The 11658-nt window shown below is 31.9% G+C and overlaps 1 protein-coding gene across 11 annotated transcripts; it reads left to right on the top strand.

Annotated features, from left to right (window-relative positions):
- The first annotated feature begins 524 nt into the window (after positions 1 to 524).
- LOC100791216 (cleavage factor CFIM-25-like protein) lies at positions 525 to 5079 on the top strand. Of its 11 annotated transcripts, none has more exons than XM_041004802.1 (9): positions 525 to 943; positions 1057 to 1102; positions 2974 to 3067; positions 3156 to 3229; positions 3309 to 3395; positions 3471 to 3581; positions 4072 to 4142; positions 4712 to 4733; positions 4855 to 5079. In XM_041004802.1, the coding sequence occupies exons 1-9, from the start codon at positions 762 to 764 to the stop codon at positions 4873 to 4875; spliced, it is 708 nt and encodes a 235-aa protein (XP_040860736.1). In that variant the 5' UTR covers positions 525 to 761; the 3' UTR covers positions 4876 to 5079. The 11 variants fall into 11 exon arrangements, with proteins under 11 accessions (XP_040860736.1, XP_040860732.1, XP_040860731.1 ...); XM_041004798.1 differs by having other exon boundaries at positions 4839 to 5079; XM_041004797.1 differs by having other exon boundaries at positions 4836 to 5079.
- The last annotated feature ends 6579 nt before the right edge of the window (positions 5080 to 11658 follow it).

The following is an 11658-nucleotide window of genomic DNA, read 5'->3' as shown; positions in this document are numbered from 1 at the left end:
GTGAGTGAAAAACTTGCGATGAAAACGAAGTGGCGGGATTTATCAAGACCTACCATGTCTCTAGCACCCTAAACCATTCAAAAAACCAATTTTGCAGGAACAATTTATGAAGAGATTTATAAAACTGAGAACTAAATGTGAAAATTAAACTATAGGGGGACCAAAATCGAAATTGGAGTAAAACTGGGGGACCAAAAATATAATTAGACGTTGACACGTGACATTGACACGTGACACTTAATGTTTGAGGTTAATGGTCAATGTCCAAATCAGACTTTTAATAACTAATTTTACAAGGATTTATAAAACTGTGAACCAAATTTGTGAATTAAATTATAAATCCGTAATTGAATATAAGGTGGAAGATCAATTTTACAATTTTATCTAAAAATTTGAATAATACTAGTAATTAATTTAAGATATTTTTTTCCTACGCAACACTTCTTACGAGAGATGGAATAAATCACTGGAAAAAAATCATAACAGCTTTAAAAAAAAAAAAGAAAAAATAAAAGAGCTACGTCGGTTGAAATTAGTTAATCCAGTGGATAGTCGACAGGCGTTAGTTAAACGAAGCTTGTGAAGTGCCACGTTAGAGAACAGAACACTCTTCTTCTTCTCTCTGGAAGGAACAGGCTCTTCTTCACGAGAAATTATTACTCTCTCTACTTTATCATTAGCTTTTATTTCAGTGTTTGACTTTTTGCGTTGTTGCTTCGTTGTGTGTGCACTCGGTTCTGTTTGGCGTCTGGACAAAAAACATGGGGGAAGAAGAAGAAGAAGAAGTGAGCGTCACCGCTTTGCATCATCCAAACAGCGGAAACGATGATCAGAGCCTCGAATTCGATATATATCCTTTGAGCAGTTACTATTTTGGATCCAAAGATGCTGTTCCCTCCAAAGACCTCACCTTAGTTGATCGTGTTCTCAGGATGAAGTCCAAGTTCGGTTTCTTTCTCCTCCTCTCTGTTTATTTTTACTGCAATTTAATCTCTCTCTTTGTTCTCTTCTTTTAACTTTTCTTTCTTTCTTTAATTTGATTTTGCGTGTTGTTAGCTATGCTGCCAGTGGAATACGAACCTGCGTGGAAGCTGTCTTACTGGTTCGTTGGCTATTCATTTAGCCATTCATTAGCTTCTTGCAATTTTTTTTATTTTTAATTTCATTTCTTACTCTCTCCGTTCTAGAATAATGAAAGAAAATAATAATTTTATAAAAAATAATTTATAGATTTTGTTGGTTCACTGTTAAGAGATAACCTGAAAAATTATAATTAATTATAATTAATGTTACATTAAAAAGTTAAAATTATAATTAATTATAAGAGGGACGGGTAATAATTATGCCAAGTTTCTTGAATGAGTTTCTGGGACCGTAAGCCTTGCCATTTTTATAGTGTTACAAAAAAGGTGTATTCAGGTTTGATTTAGTTTAGGCTATGTTCGGCCAGCTTTTTTTTTTTCCATAGAAGCTTTTTTTAAACTCAAAAGTAAGAATTTAAAAAGAAGAAGAAACATTTTGACAATTTTTATTTCTTTTAAGATGACTTGATAGGCTAGAGAGAGACAACAGAGCAAGGAGACAGGAAAACAGAGAGTGTGGGGGAGAGAAAAGAGAAGTTAGTTTTTTTTAAGTTGCTTATTGTATAAGAATTAAGGTACTTAGTTTTTTGAGTGTATAAATAATCTATACACTGAGAGTATAAAGAAAAGAATATTTATTCTATTATCTAATCATAATTTGTTAACTGATAAAAACCATGATTTTTTATTAGTTGACAAGATAATTTTTTTTACATGTGTATGAAAATTAAATTCTTTTTTTTTTTAAATAAAACTTTCAGAAAATGTGTTTGGTTTGAAAGAAAAGAAAAGGGTGAAAAAAAGTGGTCAAACTTTACATTAAAGTGCATTATCATCTTCTTAACGAGCCAAAATTTAAGAGTAGATACCTTGTTAAAGATAAATTCTCGTTAGAATAGCCTTGTCCATATCATGTTTTGTCTGTGTGGTTCCACTTACTCTATGTATCATGTTTTTGTCTGTATAGTTCTACTTACTCTATTCACTTGGTGTATGTTTGGACACACATCCAATACTCACGTCCAGCAATAAAATCACGTATGAGGATAGTATTTTATATATATATTTATGCAGAGGCAACAGTTTGAAGCTTCCGCGTCATGTCTGTATTGATGTGGAATGGAACACAGATTATCCATTGAGCATAAATTTTGGCAGTTCAACATCAAGTATATCATTGTGATCATTATGTATTCAAAATTTAAGATGGATTGGACATTCACAAGGATTCAAACCAATACTTTGTATTTAGCTATATTTAGACTACATATTAGACCTTAAGTAAAGCAGTTTAATACTTTAATCAACTTAAATGGAGAACCAATTAATATTTAAATTCTCAGATATTGGAGGCAGAGCGTGTCTCCCAATCTCCTATAGAGGGAATTATACAAACTTCTGTTGTATCATAAAGTGTTCTTGATTTTGCTGTGTATCAAATTCACACTGATACTGGTGTAGAGATTCATTGACTAGCTAAAAAGCTTTTGTATACTGTTTTAATTTTTAAACATAGTGGGATTCGCTTATGATGGCGAGACTTACCACACAATCTCCTCACCATTAAATGACTTTTTATATATGTTTAATTTCATCATGCCTACTGTTAATTGAAAATTTACCCAAGATAGATATCTTCTATTGCCTCTTGAGGTCTATTTTTTGTTCCAAACTTCCTGTTGCAAGTAAACTTATGGAAATTCTTCTTGAAAATTGAGATTGAGGAAGACATGATTGACTTAACTTTTCTTGAAGTTATATTCGTAATCTTCATCTTAGCAATTGGGCATTTGATTTTGTTGCTGAAGTGCTAGATAGATATTGTCAAACACCTAAGCTTTGCAATATGATTCTGAACTGAGAGGTGAGAATGTAAATGTTCTTCTATCAGGTTGAATTGTTCAAACATCCTCATTTGTTGCTGTTGCAAATAAGAAATTCCATATATAAACTTCCTGGTGGCCGATTAAGGCCAGGTGAATCAGGTATTAGAGGAAGCTCAAACATTGAAATGAAAAGCTTTGGGAATGTTTTTTGTGATATTTTACTGAAGATTAAATTGTGAATTTCTAGATACTGATGGGTTGAAGCGTAAGCTGGCAAGGAAGCTCTCTGTGAATGAAGATGGGGACGGGTCAGAATGGGAGGTATTAAACTTGTCCTTTTGTACTTGTCATTACAACCTCACATCACGTGAGCATTTGAACTATAATTTACTTGGTTTAGGTGGGTGAATGCCTTGGAATGTGGTGGAGGCCTGATTTTGAAACATTAATGTATCCCTTCATTCCACCTAATGTAAAAAAGCCAAAGGTACATAATTCCAATGGCTTGTTTATACAAATTCTGATAGATGTCCTAGTTTCACAGTCTTGGTTTGTGGTGTAGGAGTGTACCAAAGTCTTCCTTGTGAAGCTGCCAGAGAGTAGAAAGTTCATTGTGCCTAAAAACATGAGGGTGCTTGCAGTTCCGTTGTGCCAAGTTCATGAAAATCACAAGGTACAGACTAAGAAAATCCATTCACATGGAAAGTATCTAGCTCTATGTTGCTCTGATAAGTGATATCATTAAGCCTTCACACTTCACAGTATTGAAATTAGTACATGTGGCCAGTCTGGTGTTTATATATTTTATTTCATTTATGTTTATAAATTAAAACATACTTTAGGATAACATGGTCAAACTGACATTATTCAAGGATAACAATTCCTTTTTGATCCTCATTATGGTGATTGTGGTTGACTTTATCTCGGAGTACTAGTTTGTTTTCCTGAAAACTGTAAGGACATTGGTTGGTTATGGTCTGTCTTATCCAATATTTCCTATGAGAAATGCTGGAGTGTTCAGTTGATGATTGGGTTGACCCCTTTACCTGTGCATTTTACAGACATATGGGCAAATTATATCAGGGGTCCCACAGCTGCTGTCAAAATTCTCTTTCAACATGATAGAATCTTGATACCTGATTGCAACCTATTTTATCATCCAGGGTGAAGGGACTAAGGCTTTGCTCGTTAGAATCCTCTCCTCATGTCGCGTCCAGACTCCAGACACAGACTTGTATATATCATGGCTTTCTAGTTTCTATACGAAAAATTATACTGTAATGTTGAAAATAGCTACATGTATCATACTTGCATGGTTAGTGTGAAATTTTCTTCAGAGTAATGGAGTTCGATTGGTTCTTTAATTTTGCCTTTGTTTTCACTTGACATGATAATTGATAACATAGGCATCATATAACTGTTAGCATTATGCTTCTAAGTTTCTTGGAAAACATAGAAGGTAAGGAGGTTAGGTCTTCATTAAGAACTGGCTGACCGAGATAACAGCTAGTTCATCAGCATATTACTTGATGCCATGCTAGTGTATTCAGTAAAAGACTTTGTACTTTTCTTGTCTCTTTGATGGCCGTGATGCGAGATCGTGACTTGTTGGCTTAGAATCTATAAGACATACATGTTTTGAACGTGGATAGTTGCCTATTAGTTTGTTATTTTCTATTAATTGTTTGAACAAGTTTTTAGTATTAGTTTGTTATTTTTTAGTAATTGTTAGACCAAGCGTGGTTGGTTATTATCTAGGAAGTCCATTATTATTGCTTATAATAAATCTATATATTTAAACAGATATGATCATTCAACAAGAAAAGTATGCATTCATCTCCTTTAATTTTGTGAGTTACGCTTATTTTATAACAATACCAAACACCTCGTGAGGTTTTGGCACTTGAAATGGTGTTTTGAATGCTAGAAGGATCCTGTGATGCTAGAAAGAATGCTTGGGCTTCTGATCTTGACAATGCCAAAAGGAGAGTCTCGACTGATTTTGACGGTTTAGAGAGGAGATCACTGATGCTGCGAAGGGAAGTAATGTTAATAGAGTTGGTTGCAATGGAGGCTGTTTTTGGATCGAACTTCTTAGAGATAGACTAGTCATGAAGAGTTTTTTATGTAACTCATGTACACAATGTTGAAATAATTAGCATTTGTCAAAATTTACTGGTACTTTTCATATATATTTATGCAGATGGGTTATAATAGATAACAATATGTATTCCTGTACAATTTTGCCAATTTTGTTTCAGATGCTTTTGCTTAAGATTTGACTTGGTTTTGTGCTTGTTCTTGCACAACCTTATCCTTAACTTGGTTTTTCATCAATCAGATCATTAGTCTCCTTGACAATTTCCAATATGTTAACTCCATAAACAAGACCAAAAAAGAAATGAAAATACTGACTGTTGGAGGTTAGTTTCTTGTTCTTTAGTCTCTGGTTTGTTGCTGAGTTGAGTTGGAATAGGATAACCAGGAATGACATCGCGTGGGAGGTGGATTTAGCGCAGTTAAATTTATAAGCATTCTCACATAGTCGCGGTATTCGTAACCATTGGATGAAGATCGGACGGATCATCAGATTTTAAATGTTTGTTTTAACTCTGATTTATTGAAATAAAATATGAACAGTCTGATTTTCATCAGACGGTTGATTTTGAATTGCTGAATATATGAATGTGTGAAAAATTAAAATGCAAAAAAATCCAGATCTTATTCGTAGGTAATTTATAAATATTTTTGTAAGTACTTAAGTATTAAAAATAGGTAATTTATAATATTTTTGTAAATACTCAATAAGTATTAAAGATTATCCTAACCTGATGATTTCTAGAGACATAACACACTTAAATTTTGAAACACAATAAAAAAAAGTAATATATACTCATACAGTTGGTAGGAGAAAGATAAGGTCTTGTTGTGATATAAATTGTGGGGGCACATTTTGGACACAGTTGCAAATTTCACCTCTCTTTTGGCATTCATGTGTACATCTAAAACATGGTAACAATTTGATTTATGACAATTGATTGTTGCCCATCACCAACGTCGGTGATCCTTGCAGCATCAAAGGAAATTGACAAAGAAAATGATTAAAATACTCATTATCTGGATCAGAACAGAACATAAAGAAAGTCAGTCTTTAGACTATTAAATATTAATCCAGATCATGCATGGTTCCTTTTTCTATTTTTTTTCCCAACCACGTGCTTCTTTGTACTGTTCCTTTCATTTGTATTTGACAAGGATTAAAACATCTGGAGAAAAATCTTTACATGGAAAAATGTTATTTGAGCACTATTCATATGTTTTTGTCTGATAAGAAAACCATATTATAAATATTTTTATTATTTTTTCCTCAATTTTTATTTTTTATTACAAAGGAATTCTTCTTTGTTATTTCAAATAATAATCTTTTTTGGAACTTATGCTTAAAAATAATAGGTTTTTATCTGTTGTTTTCATTGTATTTCTAGTAATTGATTAGATCAAATACAGAATCAACTAATTCATATAACTTCATGCTTTTTGTAAATTTAATATAAAAGTTATTCTTTTACGTAGTTCAAACAAAATGAATTTTACTTACAACATATCTACATTCAAACATAACAATAAATTATAATAAAAATATAATCAACTATTGAAATTAATTTTTTTTTCCAAATCTAATCTGAACACCAACTTGATTTTTTTTTAACTCGTGTTTTTTCTCCCCTTATGTTTCTAACAGTTGTCCTATTGTGTTGCGATGAAGTTTGAAAAGAGAAAACAACAATGGTTTCCATACAAGATTCTCGGCCGTGGTTTTCAACAATGAAAATCTAAACTATAGAGTGGTTTGTATTTTTCGGAATCATTCATAATCATATATTGACCTAAGTTTTTTTTTTTATTATCATCGGACTCGAGTTTTAAATATAGTCAGCCAAGCCCACCCATAAAATAAAATATAAGCAATTCAACGTTGAAAAACCAGAAATGAATATAGTATAATAACAGCTGTTTTAATTATTGAATAAAATTTACAGGATCTGTGTTTGTGTTCACAAGAGAGGAGGGAACAATAAAAAAAGAAGATAACGTACTCTTCATATTGTCAACGGGCTGACTTTTCTTGGATATAGAAATTAGAAAATCAACTTAAAGCAACATTGGCAGTGTATTAAACAGTGGAGTAGGTAGATATTATATATCTATGAGAAAAATGGCAAATTAATAACAAAAAAGAGAGAGAGAAAAATGACAAAAAGATCATGAAAATGTTCTATCTCATACTATTTTATAGTGAGTTAGTTATTGTTACAAGAGAAATGCCAGTAATATATTAACTAAAAATTATTAAAAATCACAAAGTAAGTCTTACATCTTATTATTTAATGAATTTCACTCATAGTTTTATAATATTTAATATTTTTAATTAATAATAAAAATATGTGCATATCGATCACTCCTCTTATCACACAGTCAAGACAAAAGATTTTATTTATATAAAGTGAGAGGAACATTTTAAAGGGTCTGAATTTATAATCATTGAGTATAAAACATTAATAGAATAAATAAATTGTAATTACCTCATAACTTGTTGAAAATGTATCCAGCAAGAGTAATTTGTTTATATAATATGAGAATAATTACATTTTATTATAATTGAAATTAAGGAATAATTAAGTTTTTTTATTGGTAAAGAATATAAGTTTAGTTGGACATTTCTATCGAGAAGAAAATGAATTTTTAGTCGAACATATTTATCTAGAAGGTAATACTTGATATATATATATATATATATATATATATATATATTGTGTGTGTGTGTGGGTATTTACATATATAACATTAATTATTCATCATTTATGTATAATTATATAATTTATATTAGTTTCTTGTGATGATTTTTTTTTAGAAGTTTCTTGTGAAGATAACTCTCAATAGATGTGTGTTCATAGTTTTCAAATAATTATGAAATGAAAATTTGGTCTTTAATATTACTATTTGCAATTGCGAGAATGTGACACCCTTTATCCTAACATGCATAAAAATGAGAAAAACATAAAATGTGAAATTTAATTAAATCAATTTTATTCAATAAAATCGTAAGTAAATTCACATGAGTAAAAGGTCTATATTTGTTTCATTGTTATTAAATAAAACTTTTCAGGAATATTTTCAGCTCAAAACAAAGTCATTCAAGTTTACAAAAGAACTTAAATAAGTAACAAAAATAAAGTAAAATGACATGTTTGGAACATCATGCAATTAAAATATAAACTTATGTTTCAATGTCATCCTATTAGAGCATTGTGTTCTAATGTCCTCTAATACGAGATTCCTTAAAGTAATCCACCTAATCATCTGCTCTCACGAACACAAGGTTCGAGATCATCACTGAATTCAAACACAAATAACACATGAGGAGTGAGTTATCATATTCCTAAACAGGTAGAGATAAAAGAATACAAATATATATATACTATAAGTATAACAAGTTTAACTTAGCACAATTCCCATCATTTTACTACTCATTGTGTACCATCACTTGTCCCAAGAATTTAATCACTTAATCACATTTCACACCTTCACATTAATCACATGTTTAGAACAATAAATCTTAAGTACAACACAATTTCTCACACTCACACAATGCATTACCCACCATCACGTAGCAAGTCACAATAATCATTACACGGACGTTATGCAACATATACACCAAGACTCAATCCTATATGTAGCGTGAAACTACGTCAGTGAAAAACAACACAAGTGTGCCTAGGAGTACATAATAAGACACGTCACACAATGGGTATATCAAGTCACTCACACTAAATGAAATCATAAGATGACCAGTTAGGGTGACTTTGTTTTGAGAGAATGCTCCAATCATATGGGATCAATATAGACTTAAGGAAACACTCAAATTGAATGTATTTACCCCTAAGGTCTAGATTTTGAAGAATTCATAACTTTTGCATGCAGACACTATTCATGAATTATACAATACTCATGACCTCACACTTATTTTCAAACACATTTAACACAATTCACTACAATTTAACACCTCGGGTTTTTAACTTGAAATCTGATAACTGCTAAATAATAGTGAATTAATAGTGGAAAATCAGTCTAAAATTAACTTAGAATTAATTATTTAGGATTTATTTATGCTTTAATTTGGAAAGATTCAATTAAATTCGAATTTTGATTGCAGATGTGAAAAAGGGAGGTACAACAAGCAAAAAGGAGCAGAAATAAAGAAAAAAAATAAGAAAATCAGAAGAAGCCCAAGTCCAGCAAGGCGTTAAGCGCAAGACGTGCCCAGCGCGCAAGAAGGCAAGGCGCTAAGCGCACGGCACGCGCTGAGCGCGACGTGACGCTGAGCGCGAGGCTTCGCGCTCAGTGAGACTAGGAAAGCCCAAGCCCAAGTTTGCACTTATAAATAAGAGGGTCAGCCTAGGAAAATGTACACACTTCCTGAGAGCTCAGTTTTCAGACCTCTGGCACTCAGTTCTCTCCTTTTCCTTCCCTTTTCTTATATTCTTATTATCTTTCTTTCAACCCCCCCCCCCCCTTCTCATTGTAAAGCCCTCATGACTATGAGTGGCTAATCCCCTAGCTAGGGCCTGGCAGGCCTAAAAAGTCAATGATGTATGGAGCATTTCAAGAGTTATCAATAAAAAGAGGAATTCCTTCCAGGTTCTTTTATTTATTTACCGTTCTTTCTTTTTACATCCTGTATCTCTGAACTTGCTTTCTGTTAGGGTTTAGTCCACTCGGGAGAGGGTAAAGCCTAATTAGAGGTAAGGAATGAATACTTGAATCTGTTTTTAAGGGTTAGGCCACTCGGGAGAGGGTAACGCTTAAGAGAACACTAAAAGGAGGAAATTATCGGGTTATCTTTTAGAGGATTTTCCTTCCAATTTCTTTTATCTTCTTTTCTTTCTTGCTTATTCTGCATCTCGGACTTTGTTTTCTGTTAGTCTTTAGGCCACTCGGGAGAGGGTAAAGCCTAAGTAGGGATAAATAATGAATGCGTGAATCGGTTTTAAGGATTAGGCCATTCAGGAGAGGGTAACGCTTAATAAAATAATAAAAGAAAGAAATCATTGGGTTAGCATGACTTAATGCCTCAATGCCCATGCTTTAGCAAACATCTAGAACGTAATCTTAATGCATCTTAGTTATTGAGTTTTCGCAAAGGGCATTTAGAAGATGGGTAATTAAGGTAGGCTTGTCATCATGAGGCATCAGGGGCAAGTAGATGGATAGATGTGGGGCAAAATTAGTTCACTGGTATTGATAATAGACAAATCCAGAATCCATATATCTAGGCTAATTAGACTTGTCAGGTTTTAACGATTTTAATATATAGATCTTACTCCCTATTTTTATTGTTGGTTTTTCTAAGAAGTAGTTATTGCTTATTTTACTGTTGGGTTTTAGGAGTAAGTACTTAGATTTAGTAGATTTAGATTTTATTTCTTTGAATTTCGTAGAAGTAGTTATCTTTATCGCAATTTAAATATTTTATCTTCTAATCTTATCTTTAAATCTTCTATCTTATCTATTATCTTTATCTTTTATTTTAAATTTCTTAGATTTAGATTGCCTTTAATTTTACACACGAATTTTACAACTTGCAAATTGAAAAGTACTTCACATAAGTGCAACAGAATCCCTGTGGTACGACACTCGGCTTACCGAGAAATTATTACTACGAGCGATTTGGTACACTTGCCAAAGAGCTAACAGAATCGTACACTTTTCTTTTAACACCTCACACATTGCGCTACAATTTAATATCTCAGGTTCCTAACTTGAAACCTTACGCTTTCCTTTTAACACCTTGCGCATTACGCTATAATTTAACACCTCGGGTTCTTAACTTGGAACCCTACATTTTTCTTTTATCACCTTGCACATAAACATTTTTCTCAAGGTAAACACCAGTCAGATTATTGTATAATTCACAACTCAAAACACAAGTAATATCACATCAAGTATTAACCACATACTTATTCACAATCATATCTCATGTCCACAATTTAACACCTTTCAACGTCACAATCCATCATCACATGTCCGCGTGTATCTTACAAATTAACACATGCTCAACTTACCACTTATACTCAATCTCAATCATAATTCATAATATACAAATAGTATTACATACATAAACAAACATAGTATATAAATAACTAAACACACAAATATTCTAATCATGAATTTACAAAGTGAAATATAATCAAACAAAACTGCATCAAGGATTCACTAAAACTTTTGAAGAACCTTATAGTTTAATAGACTTTGGTCAATTTTAAAGAATAACAATATGAAACAATATATAAACTTATACTAAATATTAAAACTAAAACAATAATCGAGAATGTCATTTTGTTAGCCTATTCTAATTTCATATTATAATATTAATTCCAAACTATATATAAAAAAATCCCTAAAAAACACGAAAAGGGGAAAATACAAAATCAATATCTCACTCCCTCTTATGGTAAATCTCTCCTAACTTAATTTCATCAATTCACACTAATTAGAAAAGGCTTAATTTCTGGGTTTCACACTACAAGAACATATCAATTTCACAATAATTTTGCATCGAGACATCAATTGGTCTGTCAAACAAAGTCAATTCAGGAATAAAAGAATAAGAACAGAATTGAAATTCATAAAACAACCCAAAGTAACCCAAAATTTATCCTCTAGGGATTAGTACACATGTTCACTCAAAC

This window comes from Glycine max, chromosome 9 (genome assembly GCF_000004515.6).
Source record: "Glycine max cultivar Williams 82 chromosome 9, Glycine_max_v4.0, whole genome shotgun sequence".
Lineage (NCBI taxonomy): Eukaryota > Viridiplantae > Streptophyta > Magnoliopsida > Fabales > Fabaceae > Glycine > Glycine max.
This window is presented reverse-complemented; position numbering and strand designations above follow the sequence as displayed.

Coding starts and splice junctions, on each gene's coding strand:
- LOC100791216 (XM_041004796.1), top strand. CDS start 762: ATGGGGGAAGAAGAAGAAGAAGAAGTGAGCGTCACCGCTTTGCATCAT. Junction 1,103..2,973: donor GCGTGGAAGCTGTCTTACTG/GTTCGTTGGCTA, acceptor TTCTTCTATCAG/GTTGAATTGTTCAAACATCC. Junction 3,068..3,155: donor ATTAAGGCCAGGTGAATCAG/GTATTAGAGGAA, acceptor GTGAATTTCTAG/ATACTGATGGGTTGAAGCGT.